The 15,707-nt window shown below is 31.3% G+C and overlaps 1 protein-coding gene across 1 annotated transcript; it reads left to right on the top strand.

The window, feature by feature from the left end:
* The first annotated feature begins 1,010 nt into the window (after window positions 1-1,010).
* Window positions 1,011-7,528, top strand: LOC102582042 (chaperone protein dnaJ 15-like). The gene is made up of 12 exons (XM_006344087.2): window positions 1,011-1,119; window positions 1,353-1,541; window positions 2,747-2,870; window positions 4,227-4,309; window positions 4,391-4,502; window positions 4,586-4,690; window positions 4,798-4,848; window positions 6,129-6,218; window positions 6,302-6,410; window positions 6,522-6,670; window positions 6,760-6,813; window positions 6,981-7,528. Exons 2-12 carry the CDS (start codon window positions 1,414-1,416, stop codon window positions 7,215-7,217), a joined length of 1,242 nt encoding a protein of 413 aa, XP_006344149.1. The 5' UTR covers window positions 1,011-1,119; window positions 1,353-1,413; the 3' UTR covers window positions 7,218-7,528.
* Window positions 7,529-15,707: the final 8,179 nt, after the last annotated feature.

The raw sequence follows: 15,707 nt of genomic DNA, 5'->3' as shown, positions 1-15,707 counted from the left end.
CGACAATTCATATTGATGATAATCTCTTCTTTTGCTAGAAAAAAAAAGAAAAGATAACTATATGTTGGCGTTCTCCTATCAAAGATAAATGATTTAAACATCATGAAGCATTACTAAAAGCCAAAGAGATAGCAACTTGGCCACGAAGGACCACATGGTTTGTCGTGGGACGGTTCGAAATCCTTTCGCTCTTGAGTTAGAATATTTGAAAATGAAAAAAATCTTGTTGAGAGCATCGTTTCCAAAAATAAATTATGCAATATATGAATTTAAATTTGATCAGATTTTAATATAGATATCGAGTGCAAATTAAAAAAAGAGAGACAACTTGCAAATTAAGGAATCAATATTCAACATGATATACAATCAACTAAACCAGCTCCCCATGTTCACTATGAGAAAATGAATACAGAGAGATGACATTATATATTATACTATAAACTATAAATATAATCTTGGAAAATCATTTACTCCACGTCTTTCACCCGTTTTGATATACAATACATATTTGAATTTGATACGAAATTTACATTTACAAAATAAATATATTTCTTATGCTTGTAAAAGTACCATTAACGTTTTGCGGTAAAATAAAAGGTTCAAATTTTAAATATACTCAATCATAGAAATGTACATTGTTTTTTTAAAGAATAACAATAGATTAACCTTGCTTCTCCGATATTCAAGTATAAATTTCAGCGACTGAAAACCTCTATCAATAAGATCGAGAAATGGAGACTCCACCCGTTAGGTTGTTATCTCTATCATTGAGACCTCTCGGCGAGAAGACCTTAAGATAAATTGTCAAAACAAACAGAATAGGAGGATCCATCTGTCCAAATAATTTCGAAGAAAGACTATACATGTCAAACAAAAAACCATATTAAAAAACAAAAATCAAGCTTTCATTTTTTTTTGGGACAAGATTGCCCCTATAAAATACTTTTTGAATAGCAAAGCTAGCTATATTTCCTTAACCTCACATGTACATATTTGTACTTTCACAAGGTATAACTTCTCCTGATAAAATTTTTAGCTACACAAACTTTCAAAATTGAAATTTTTTTTTCAAAATCAGAGAAAGCAAATAAAAAAGCTCAGCTGAAGAAATTTTTTGGGGTAAATTTCTCTTAAACCCTGGCTATTTTTATTCAATTTTTAGTATAATTGCATTGATTTTGATTCCTGTTATTAGATCTCTCTGTTAATGGATGTTATACTTGTTGAAAAATTTGATATTTATCCAAGAAACGAAAAGGGGTGATTCAATTTTATGAATTTTGTATTAAAAACTGATTAATTCATCTCGAATTTTAATGGGTTTGTGTTAAAATCTTGTTTTTTGTCTGTAGATTTTGGGAAATCAAGGTTTTTTTTGTGTTTTATTGATTTTTGCGGTGGAAAAAGGGTGTAATGAGTGGTTCAAAATTGGAGGGGCCATCGGCTCCGGTGGTAAGACGAGACCCGTATGAAGTGTTGGCTGTTACGAGGGATTCGTCGGATCAGGAGATTAAGACTGCTTATAGAAAGCTTGCTCTCAAGTAAGTTTATTCCTAATACATATTTCTAATTTTAGTTTATAGTTAGTTTTTGCTATAATGGTGTTTAAATGTGGTATTGGATTGAAATAGACCTGAATAAAGCAGAATATGTGTAGCAAGTTTATGTAGCTGACACAAGTAGTTGGAGTTTAAGGTGTTTGTCGGGGCCAACTTGCGTGCACCTCGACTAATTACATAGATGCCCGCCACCTCCCACTAACAATAGGGTACTAGGTAACTCTATCTACCAAGGCTAGACAGATGTGAAGAAATCGCATAGTGTTTCACTTCATGGTGAAAACTTTAATCTTGAAGCACTAGGGAACGGCCACACCCTTGGGTGCTTTAAGAGCGGTATTGAATGATGGTATAACTGAGGTGTAAGTGTAACCAGTAACCTAAACAGAAATTTAGTGAGGATTGTGGCGAAATGTGTATGCATTTTTTGTTGGTATTTGTTTTGGAGCTTGCTGTTACCACACGGCACACGCGGTTATTGAATTACGGTAGTAAGACAAAAAATTGTGGAATTTATGGTCAACTAATTAATTAGGTTATGTGATGATTGCCGCATATTGTCATTTGAAGAAATATAATATAAATGGAGAGACTTGCTTTTACCATATATATACCAGTGTTATCAAAAGTGAAAAGTGCAAAAATGCTCTTAAGGTTCACTGGCTTGAAGCGCAAATGAAGTGTGGGCTTTATTGGGGAAAAGGCGCAAATGAAGTGTGGGCTTTATTGGGGGAAAAGGCGCAAATGGATAAAACATATATATATATGTTTAAGTCCAAGACTAATAATTATAAGCATGAAAAACAAGTATATATGAACAAAGAAATTGATTGTTTTTACGATAAAGTGAAATATCAATGGTTTAGCGTCGCCTCTTCAGGAAATTCTCATTCACAAGGAAAAACATGTCTTAGAGCTTTGATGACGACATTGAAGCGCTCATTAAGCGAGGCGAATCGCTCAATGCATTTTGAGCCTCGCTTCTGGGCTTAAGCGAGCCTTGGATAACACTGATATATACGTATGATGTATCTGATGGAGAAAAAGAATGTGATGGAAAGTGAAATTTGGTTATAGAGGAAAAGGTGGCTGAAATTTTTTGGGCTGTGGATGTTGGGATTTGGGGAACTTTTTGATTTGATACTTGCTCTTGTGGATGAATAATGGAATGCATAAATTATTGGCAGGTATCATCCTGACAAGAATGCTAACAATCCTGAAGCTTCAGAACTCTTCAAGGAGGTTGCATACTCATATAGCATTCTATCTGATCCGGAGAAAAGGAGGCAATATGATATGGCTGGCTTCGAGGTACTCACCCCCTGCCACTGTAAAAGACATATTTTTTTCCGACATGGTTGTTCATCATGAGCAATGATGTATGATGCGAAAGACTTTTACTATTTTGCTGTTTTTAAAGACTGAAATCATGGGAGAATATTTTGTTTGATTTATATATCCTTACATTTGCTTGCTATGTATCACGTTGCATTTGAATGAGGTTACTGAGTTAGCAGTAGAAAGAAAGTAGTTCATAGATAGAACTCTTTATGTTTTTGATTTCAAGAATGGTTATAGAAATAAGAGCTAGCTTAGGCTAATATTGCTTATATGATAGGTTGTAACTTTATGGCTTCAACCAAGCATATCTAGAAAGATTGAATACTAAGTGCTGACAATATAAACTTTACATATCGTAAAGGTTCAACAAAATGTGGATACTTGAAAGTTGTAGGATAATGCTGCAGCAATCTATATGTTAGAACACTCCTTTCATTCTCGAAGTTTCTGTCCTGTTGTATTTGTGGATATTAATAGGTGTAAAGCTGAAAAGTCATCCTATCAGCTGCCATTTTCTGGACTCCTCACTTCTCCTTGAGATTTCTAGTCGAGGATTGTTTATAGGGTCCCCAAAATATATTAGAAACATGTTACAACACAACATGTACCTACAAAGGCAGTTTTTGTTTTCATGTTAGTAGCAAAAGGTGTTTCTATTGTGTGTTACAAGATCTTCCTAATGCCAGTATCTTTCAATTCGAAGGTTATAGTTCATCTAAGTGATGCCATTCATGTAACGACTGTATAAAATTTTATGCTAGAAATAAGTGAGAATTGAAGTACAATGAAAGGATCTAGCTACTGGACATTGTCCCAATAGACCAGATCTGCACATAAAAAAGCATATTGGCCTAGCTAGGATAGAAATTATGATTGTCCAGCCATTTTGGGAGATGACTCTACTTGCCAACTTTAATTTGAGTCTCTTTGGATGATGAACTTGGTAATAGAATCTGGTAGTTGTATAGTTTCAAAAAATCTTACGCCTAGATATCTTGTTGAGTAAGCTTTTGTTGTATAGTTTCAAAAATCTTATGCCTAGATATCTTGTTGAGTGTAAGATTTCTCCAATTAACAAGGTGAAAATATCTCCTTTTTGTTGCCTTGTATATGCTCTTTGCCTTTTATTTTTGTCATTCACTTTACTCAGGGTATCAATATCGTTTAGTTATTTTTGTCTGGGTCAATAGGCATTTTGTGTTGGAAGCCTGAGTTCCAATTCTGGCTAGTTTCTTTGGCAAGCTATAGCTGATAAAACTTCATGAATCTACTACGCTCAAGGGATGCCATTTCTGGATTCTTTTGACATTTTTCTTTAATTTTAAGGCTCTTGAAGCTGAAGGAATGGATATGGAAATTGATTTGTCCAACCTTGGAACTGTCAACACAATGTTTGCAGCATTGTTTAGGTTAGTCTTCCTCCCAAATTTTTTTCTTTCTGGTGATGTTTTTGATTAGTTTTCTTAAATTTGTTTTTTTTTTCTGGATAGCAAGTTGGGTGTTCCTATCAAAACAACTATTTCTGCTAATGTTCTTGAAGAAGCTTTGAATGGAACTGTCACGGTCCGCCCTCTTCCAATTGGCACATCAGTCAGTGGAAAGGTATAATTTAATTGTCTCTTCAAGTGACCGGATAAATTTATCAGCTGTACCAGGGTTTTGACATCCGTTGAGCTTTAATGCAGGTAGAAAAGCAAAATGCTCATTTTTTCGGTGTAACAATTAGTGACGAACAAGCAGAAGCAGGGATTGTAGTAAGAGTTACTTCAGCTGCCCAAAGCAAATTCAAGGTACATTTTATACATTTATATGATAGGTACTTTCATGCACTTTGTATTTTCATGCCTTTTTTTTCCTACTGTGGTGATACTAAAACTGAGTTTCATGAAATTTTCAGCTACTATATTTTGAACATGATGTGAGTGGGGGTTACGGCCTGGCCTTGCAGGTAATGCATTTTACAGTTTTTATTCTTCATTGTGTGCTTACAGAGGATTCCTATAGCCAACCCTTTGTTATTGTGTGCTTGAGATATTTCTTGCTATAGATTTCTGCTGAACAACCTCGATGTATGCTTAGAGTAAAGTTAAATGGAATTGATGCTGAATTCCGAGTAATTTGATGTGGCTAGAGAACAATAAAGCAGTAATAGGGATTAGGGAACTATCGCCCTAGGGCTGGATATGTTTAATTACTAACAAATGAATTTTGTAGGCATGTTTTGCCTGATCTTACTTTATATTTTTTGTAGTCGAGACATTTGTAAAATGGCTTTTCTATCATTTCTTAGAAAATTTGACAAAATTATATAAGAAAATAGCATACCTCCAGTTTTGGTTAATAAATGGTATATCTCTAACCTTTTAAGAGAGTTCATGCATCATTCCAATATTGATTACATTTATAGATTCCCCATGTACACCCAATTTTAGTAAGTTTCTGTTGTACACTAAGGATCCAAACAAAGTTTTCACACCTAGAACGGTCATCACATATCATTTTGATTTGGCTATTCTTCTATATGTGTCATCATATTAAGTTGAAAATTTTGGGCATAGCCTTTGGCCACCAAGTGTGCTTTGGGTATATCAATCCAACCACCTTACCAACTTTTATTGTTGCTCATTAACAACCAACAGTAGAATTATCGGACGCAAAGGACAAAGCTCCGGAGTACCACAAGGTGTAAGCCAGAACATATCCTCAATTAGTCTCCAAAATTAAAAGATATCTCCTCGATCGGTGTTTGTGATAGCTTTAATGTGAAAGAAGTTTACCTATAGACTTAGGAAAGTAAATAGAGAGCAAGGATGACACAAAGGTGTAATGATTCATGAGTTCTCAAGAATGTATAGATAGGATGATGATTAGGAGTAGAACAATAACTTTTCTAGCCACTAGCGAAAGATTGTGTGGAAAGAAGGTAAATTCAACTTTAGTGTATCCAAATAGCTCGTCAGTGGTTGCCGGGAAAAAGCTCCAAAATAGTTGGGTAGGCTCGCCTGCTTTTGTTGGCTATCACTATGGGAAAAATCTGGTTTGCATCTTGCTATACATGTCTATCTTGAACCTTAAAGAGTATATTAGATGTTTCTTTTCCCTTGTAACTTCCAAGTTCCAACCCTGTGTGTATCTTCTGTATTTATGAGCTTGTAAACTGGATTTTAGATGAAGCAATTTAGTGATTAGTGTTTCTTAATAAAACTGATCCATTGTCACTATTTACAGGAAGATAGTGAAAAAGCCGGCAAGGTAACCTCCGCGGGAATGTATTTCTTGCACTTTCAAGTGTACAGAATGGATTCAACTGTAAATGCGGTATGTGAATTCATCTTAGTGGTTAAAATTCAATAGTATAGCATACAGTGTTATCAAAAGTGATAATACTTGTGATGATGTAGTTAGCAATGGCCAAAGATCCTGAAGCTGCTTTCTTTAAGAGGCTGGAGGGCCTTCAACCTTGTGAGGTCTCACAACTAAATGCTGGCACTCACATATTTGCTGTTTATGGTCTGAGCTGCTTTTATTTTTGTTGAATATATTGTTTTGTTTTTGACAAACACTATCTAATTGCTACTGATTATGCAAATGCTAAGTCTATATTTGATCTGATGTCTGCAGGAGATAATTTCTTTAAGCCTGCTAGTTACACTATTGAGGCTCTGTGTGCCAAGACATACGAGGACACAACTCATAATCTCCAGGATATCGAGGCTCAGATATTGAGGAAGAGAAATGAGCTTCGACAGTTTGAGACAGAATATAGAAAGGTTGTTTATCTGCTAATCGACAATGTCTGTCATTCATTTGTCGTACCTCATGCATCCTCATTCCACTATTTTCCATGTGGTGTTTACAGGCATTAGCGCGGTTCCAGGAAGTGACCAATAGATACAGCCAGGAGAAGCAGTCTGTAAGTTTGTCTGTTACCTAAGTTTCATTGCACTGAGATAGAATGATCTATTTGGTTTGCCTATATCTATCGTTTCTTAGTTACTCTGATTTATACCCGGGGGTTTTGGAGGCGGAGGAAAAGAATCATCTGTGAGTTACCCTCTGAGTGATGTTGTTTTTGTAAAGGTCGAAGAGCTGCTCAAACAGAGAGACACCATCCACTCTTCTTTCACCGTTACAAGGACAGTTGCTACCTTAAGTGGCAGTGGGAGTGGTCATTTCAGTAACGGAGGTAGCAGTAAACCTTCTGGTGATGACTCAAAACCCGATAGCCCAGAGGAAGATGGCAGTTCAGACTCCAAGGATAAATACGCGAAGAGAAAATGGTTCAACCTTAACCTCAAAGGATCCGAGAAGAAGTAACCAGACTGAAGGTAATCCATAGTCTAGATGCTACGAGTTTCCAATTCCAGCTCCGCGTTCAAGGACGAGGGCTGCCTGAAGAATTCTCCGCATGTATTATTTGTTCAATTTCTTGGGGTTCCGAGACGTTCCTTTGTTTCATTAATTTTTTTCAAAATATCATTTTTTGGGCATGTTGATGTCTGTTTTCTATCGATTGATCGAAGATATAGAAGGTTTTTTTGTTCCTGTATTGTACGTATGATTCTTCTGCTGTGTATCATAATGTACTAGTCAATGTACTCCATTATTTTCAGATCTAGATTCGATTCTATCGCGTGAAAGTATAAGAACTCAACGGGATTCTCTTCTTTGTTGATCACTAGAAGAGGAAGTGCTCTTCGAGTTCTTAATAATCATAATATTTTTTTCGTCTCGAAAAAAAAGAAAGTGTATTATGTTAAGTTAATGACGTGTGAAATTTCTTTTCAAATCAACTATCTTGAAAAGTTAAAGAGATTACAATTCAAAATTAATTTTAGGCCAATGTTGGGTTGGGACCATTCTATTCTTTTTGAGAATTTTTATTTGCCGTCCTAACTAATAAAATAACAATAAGTTCTGTTTGGATAAGGTTATGTATAATAATAAAATCATGACATTGTACTTAAGCTTATTAATCAACCAAAATAAAATAAAACAAAGTTCAAAACATTCAGTATTGTTTATTTATATGTTCTAACTTCTAACTCTTTCTTTAGCTAAAACATAGTACGGTTTATAATTGTTTTCTTTGTGTTTAGTAGATTAGTTGTCTTGGCCTTCTTTTTAGTTAGTTCCTAGATATATAATATTGTATCTTGACAATGACGACAATAACATATCTAATATAATACTACGAGTAGGGTTTGTGGAAGGTAGCGTGTAGTGTGTATGTAGCCTTATTCTTATCTGTATAGATAGAAAAGTTGTTTCCGATAAACCCTTGACTCAAGTAAAGAGAACATCATATCGTGTAGGTTATCGTATAACTTAATTTTTTTTATTTTCATTTTTTGGAAATATGACTTAATGCATAACATGGAATATATATGATTCTTTTCTATTTTGTCTCAAGAAAAGCTTGATTTGAATTCTTCTCATAGAACCAAATTAAAGTATCTTGTTGCTTATGCAAATTATTAAAAAAAATGGTTGCATTCATTGAATTTGGACTCCTATGGCACATCATGTGCCTCAAAATCAAAAAGCTGTTTGTTTATAATAAAATTAAAGCATATATTTTGAAGTTAAGCATATGATCATGTTGCTAGAAAGTTTGTTAGTCTTGACAAAAGTACCACATGCCTATGAGTGTATATGTCTTTGTATCTATTTGCATGTATAATTTTCTATATCCTTTCGAACCTGACTAATGTATGGCGTCAATATTAGCTCTTTTATGTTTGTCATAAGAATCAAATGAAGTTATTCGAAGAACCGACTGAGTCATATATACAACGGAAACCTCACAGTCGTCATCTCCAATGTTAGATAGTAGGATATGGATGAGTCGTATCTGAATTCTGATCGAACCAGAATCTTCTTTATTCGATTCATGATTTGTCAATAAGTTTTAAAGATAGAGATACAAAGGATGTATACCAAAAAGGGAAAAACAATGAAACATTAAAAGAGTAACAAAAAAGGCAAGAAAAAAAATAAGTAAATTGGTGGGATCTATAGGGACACACACAAACACGTGGAGTGTTATAAGAATTTATAAAAATAAAATAATTAACAAGTTAGAATTATATATTTATTAGGATAATTTAATGTGTATGATTAATTAATTAATTAACTACTTAATTAAGTTCCAATACATGTGCAAAAGTCTCCCAACTATTCTTTTTTTAATTATATGTTGTGTTTATATAGTTCACGGGTGTTTCTATTATTGTTAGAAATTTTATTTATTTTTTAAAAGAAGATTTTGATGGAATTGCCATTAACTATACTATATTAAATTATAATTTATAGACACCTAAACTATAAAGTAAGGTTAGGCTTCATGTTGTTCAGAGTATTGATTAATTATTATAAATTAATTAATAATTAGTTTGTGTCATCAATTTTATATATATATATATATATATATATATATATATATATATATATATATATATATATATATATATATATATATATATATATATATATATATATATATATATATATATATATATATATATATATATATATATATATATATATATATATATATATATATATATATATATATATATATATATATATATATATATATATATATATATATATATATATATATATATATATATATATATATATATATATATATATATATATATATATATAAATAAACATAATTGTCACTTCACATGACTTAAAGCTGACTCCAGTACTCCACCCAACCTATTAGGCCTTTATATGTTAAAAAAGAGTAGGTTTGTGTCACTTGGATTAAATTGATGATATTATTGATATATTGATCATAATAATTAGATACGAAATTCGTCGTTAAATAGTTCGTATCTTATGAGATTTCTAGATAATTTGTCATTAAACAGTTCATAACTGACATGATTTTTGATAATTTGTCGTTAAATTAAATTGAAGATCTTTTATTGTCTAGTGACAGAAGTTGTACGTCACTAATTAAACATTCTTTGAACATATCAAAAAAGGGATTAATATTACAACTTGAATTAATTCATTGGATTTGGATGTGATCTTTAATTAATCTTTTCTAAATCCTTCCAAAGTAATGGTTGCTTAAGGGAAAAAAAATGATTAAAAAGTTGATTAATAGACATCTTTGTTTAAACTTTTTTTGTTTGTTGATGGATCATGTCTGAAATAATGTAATGTTTTAACTTTAATAACTTGTGTAATCACTTATTATTGGTTAATTTCCTTGATAAACACCAAGTTGGTGGGCCATAATCAAGATTTGGGATATCTTAGAACGATAATAACATCATAATTTTTAATTATTAACAAGAAAAACATGATTAAGGTCTTGGTTTAATTAGTAATATATTATGATGGTGGAAGCCACTAATTAACAATTACATGGAAAAGAAATTAACACTTTGTTTAAGGACAGTTGTTGATGATTCAACAAGGAATTTGACAAAGTTGATTGGACAAGAATGCTATAAATTAAAAGTACTTAGGCAAGGGGTGGGGTTTTTGAGGGGTAGGTGGGGTGTTCATAAGTTGAGTTTTTTGTTTTTGGGTTTCTCATCTGGTGTCTGATACTCTTATTGGAGTCCAACTAATCCGCGTCAAGTAGGACCCCAGTCGAAGGGTAACGCTCCCGACTAAGGATTTTAACATTAAAGCAACCGTTGATCTGAACTCAATATGTTTGATGTAGAATGTAGATATACATAAGTGAAAACTTGCTAAAGTTGTTATGATTTACGTGTGATCACGTTTTGAGATAACTGTTTAGTAAATAACCTTTGATTCTCTACATTTTATGACCTTTTAGACAACGATCTAAAGATCCTTTTTGAGAAAACTACAAATCTTATGAGAGAACATCATACCATAGCCTAAAACTTTGTAGATGTTAGATGACAGTCTAATATTTTGTCAATTCCAAGGGATATATTAATTTGCACAACTTCTAAAAAATGAAAAATAAAAAGTAAATAGTAACCTAAAAAAAGGATGTTTATGTAAATCAACAAAACCTTACAAGTCATTCGTTTGTATTAAATTCAAATCCTAGATCCGATTTTGCGAGACATAACCCTTCTCTAACTCTTGTCAACTTTATAAGTACAATTAAGAAGTTTCAAGTGGTTTCCTTTGGTAGAGTAGATTAATAGTGTTTTCTTTTTAAATATAGATTGGTTAAAACTTGTAAAATAGTTGAATTTAGGTGCCAATTTTCAAACCAAATTCCCAAATCATGGCCAAAAAGTTAAACCAAAGTACTACTACAACCAATAAAGTTTGCAAAAGTGGACAATCACATCTTTGGTAGTTGAAATTTCAGATTTTCACAAGAATATATTTCAAACATGATATGGCTTTAATGCACTTTGATAAATTAGTGGTGTCTGCTAAAAAAATGAATCTGGCCAAAATGTGGCAAAGGTGACATGATTTAAAACTAAGTTTGTTTTTTTCCTTTAATAATTAGGCTTTTTTTGTGGCTATTTTTTCAAACTTGCATAGCATTGGCCTCATTATAATCATAGAAAATGGACAAAAATGGTCCCACTTGTTTTAAAGTTCCGACTTATTCAAATTCACATAACATAAGGCTCATTAAAGAGTTAGCAATGTGTTCTTTATCAGAAACTCAAAATTTGTGGTTAAGAGTAAAGAAATATTCCATTTCACCATAATCCTTACTGGAATACGGGATAGCGATTCAAAATACCTAAAATTATGGGAATTACAAACTGATTATTATTTAGGACGACGAGCTTAGCTTAATATGCATCGATAATGTTAAATTATTATTTTTTGCATTTAGAGATCGATAACTATATGTATCCGTCCATAAAAGTGGGACTATAGTAACCTTTAAAATAAAACAGACTACATATATACTTCAAGTATTATTATCAATAAATATAAATTAAAGATACATAAAAATATTAGAATTTAAAGTTTAATAAATGTATATTATTATTATATTTGTAAAAGTAAGATGCATGAATGTAAATGGAGCAAGTAACTACTTGTGTTTAACAAAAATGAAAAGCTAGCTAGCTAGCATACAAAACCCTAAAGTAAGTACAAACTATTTGTGTTAATTAACCACTTGTTTAATTTTCATAGATAGGTTACAAAAGTACCCAAAGTGTATAAATCCAAAATATTTTTTGTTTAGCTATTTGTTGCTAAGTCCCAACAACTTATAGTGCTATAATTAAGTTTCAATGTCTTTTTAAGTATGACCCCTTTAAATTCCCAATTAATTGAGGGTCACTTCACTAATTAAATTTCCCTTATGAGTCAGACCAATTTCTTGAGCCCCATAGCAAGGTCATTGTGTGGCCCAATCCTTGATTTTTTATTTTTCCCAACCTCTTTCTTTAGTTTTTATATACTTATAGTACTGATCGAGATCGTTTATGTGTATCTCGACTATTTATTTCTTATCAGTATCAGAATATCGCTAATATATGATAGACGTTCTATTGAAATCTTGCTTGTCGTCTAATGGAAATGTTACCGAGGAACCAGATACTGACATGCGATAGAATTCATTGAAAATTAGCGTTTTTCTGGTATATCGAATATCTACACTCGCCAAAACTTAGATAAATGGAAATAAATGACATAATATTTTTTCTCGTCTTTGCTTCGTATAAATTATGATATGTAAGGTTTTTTGCAGTTATTTTATTGGTCATTAGGTCACGTCCTTCTCTACTTTTAACCTTATCAAGAGAGATAAGAGAATAAAGGAAAGTGAAAAAACATTGGATCCATGTAGTGATGTAGATGAAGCTATATATATTTATAAATTATTATAGGCTGTTAGGTTTAGTGTTGTAAAATATATCTTAAGCTTCATTATGGGATCCTAATCTATTACTACTATATCTAGAAGCAATAATTAATTTCATATTAACAAATCCTATTATAATTAATCACCATTAGTTTAATTGACCCTACATTCATCATGCATGAACTTTTGCCTCCTAATTAATTAATTAAATTAAGTCATTGTTAAGTTGACTTTTGAATTTTTCATTTATGTAGATAGGTATCATAGTTACCTATAAGAAAAGATAATTCACTACAAGAAAAGGGTGAATTACATGAGAATTTTCCTGGGGATTAGTATGAAAATTTACAGGAAAACAAGTTTCCTGCGGATTTTCATACTAATCCCTAGAAAAATTCCCATGTAATTCACATTTTTCCTGTAGTGATTAAAGTTGTTTATTACTAGGGAAAATGCATGTCTAAAGCCTCTGGATATCAAATCATATCCTTATTGTCTCTTTAAAATGGTCATTTCATTAATTTAGTAGTAATACAAACTAATTATGGTTAGTTATGATTAGAATCTAACGGTTCAAAAGAATGTATAAGCTAAGCTTTCATTCAATGATTCAAAATATAATTTCAAATATTAAAATCAACACATTATGCATGGAATATTAAAGTCTAAATTGTGTTGAGAGAAAATTTGAAAGTGAGGCATTGCGAGTCTAGAATATGAACTTTATGGTTTCTGAATTTTAGGATAATAATGTCAAATGCTAGTTAGCATTGAGTTTCGAATTTCATATTTTTTCTCAATATTTTTCAAAAGGATTATATCAAAACAACATTTGATTACACATTGGATTGTTTTTCTTTAACATTTATATATATATATATATATATATATATAAAAGATGAGTTTCAAATAAATGTTCAAACACAACTCTTTTCAAATATCACATTTTTAATATTCAAACGCCTACTTAATATATTTTTTAAATATCAATAAATAATTAAAATTTAAATTACTAAATTATGTCGAACTCGTATAGATTGAAAACAATTTTTCTATTCATAAAAATAAGTAAGATATGTGTATATTTCATCTTTTTTCAGACTTCATCTATAAAATTATACAGGTATATATATCAATTCTATAGGCTTATAGCTGAGGTCTGGAAAGGATAAAATATACATGTATGTTACTCTTATTTTTATGAGTAGAGAATTAAATTGTTTTCCGATAAATTCTCGACTTTGCGGGGCTAGGGTGGGCAGGGGTGGACCCACGTGAGTTCCATGGGGTTCACCCGAACCCCCTCGGGAAAAAATTACACGATATATATAAGGTAATCTTCTATATTTATGTGGATATATATATTTTGAACCTCCTCAATGACAAGGAGAAACTAATAGCCCAGCGACAGCTGGTCCCCTTGAAATTAAGCTTCATGTCGAGGGCTTGAATCCTTGTGTTAGCGTTTTATTTTTTTATTTTTTAGTTTCAGTTCCGTTTTTCACTTTTGTTTTTTAGTTTTTTATTTTGTAAAACATGCGAAAAGTGTGGTTTTAAATCCAAAAAAAATCAATGATCCGCCACTAAAACTATATACTACTACTTCCTTGAAATTTTGTTTTGTTGGCTTATATACACGTTTATACTTTTATTTTTGAACCCCCTGAACGAAAATTCTGAGTACGCCACTGAGGGTGGGAAGTGGGGGGATGGGGTAAGGAGACATGGTGGGACATATTTGGAGTTATGGTGAAGACTTTGTAACTTGTAAGAGCTTTTGATTGAACATTTTACGAATATAAAAACATTAGTATATCAAAAGAAAGTTGAAGAATATTTGGTCTATTTTAAGTGTAGGTTGTAACTAATTAACTTTTTTCTCTTTCTATCTCTCAAGTCTACTAGTCTTGTAGTTAGTAAGATTCGTAGAGATCTCTTGCCATCGAAAATATCACAAAATAATAAAATAAATAATAATAGTAATAATAAAAAAGACAAATAAAAACTATATATTATATGGATTTCATCGTCAATCACGCAAAATTCCTAATATTATGATTCATCATCAACACGTAATGTGGGGTCCCAATTTGAAGTTGTAACACCTGAATTATTAGTTCATTTTATTTTTATATTTCATAGTGCCCTTAGGAATATTATACGATAAATACTTATTCTCACTTGATTTTAATATTAAATTAAGTAATTTTCTGTTTTCACCTTACATGTGAAAAATAGAGGGAGTCCACATGTCATTTATAGAAAAATATATTTTTTTGTTATTGATTTAATATAAATACAGAGTGCAGGCTCAAACTAAATATAATGTGTGTATATCAATATATATTCCCTCTGTCTCTATTTACTTGTTCGGTTTTGACTTGGTATACCTATTAAGAAAATAATAATTGATCTAATAAGCTTACCATTTTACCCCTATTAATTGATAGAATTTCAAAATTAATTTACTCATTAAAGAGGCTCTACCTTTTTCAAAAAGGTTAACTCTCAAAATAAATCGAGGGTATAATCGGTAAAATTTTTTTTGCTTTTTCTTGATTTGTTAAAAATAATAAGTAAAAAGGGACATAGTTGTATTGAACCATAACCACATTTTGACATCTTAAGTTCGAATCAGTATGAAGAAAATTGTTTTGGAATTCAGAAACACGTGAGCTTCAATACAGATATCAACCACCGAATTATAAAATTTAAAATGTTAGTGTAATTATTTTTGTAAATTTTCCACATATTGACTAATCATCATCCCATAAGGAAGATTGATTTCAATTTTCTATTTGCAACTTATGAGTTATGACTTCTTCAACTTATTGAATGTTTGAAAATATTTCTTGTTCTTGACTCTTGCAAAAAAGGGCATTAATCATCTATAAAGCCAAATAATTTGTGGATTATACTTTTAGCATTTTTTTTTATTAAAATAAGAGATGCAATATTTATTAATTTTTTAGTATATATATATATATATATATATATATATATATATATTA

This window comes from Solanum tuberosum, unplaced genomic scaffold (genome assembly GCF_000226075.1).
Source record: "Solanum tuberosum cultivar DM 1-3 516 R44 unplaced genomic scaffold, SolTub_3.0 scf00051, whole genome shotgun sequence".
NCBI lineage: Eukaryota > Viridiplantae > Streptophyta > Magnoliopsida > Solanales > Solanaceae > Solanum > Solanum tuberosum.
The sequence above is the reverse complement of the archived record's forward strand: the minus strand, read 5'-3'. Positions and strand labels throughout refer to the sequence as shown.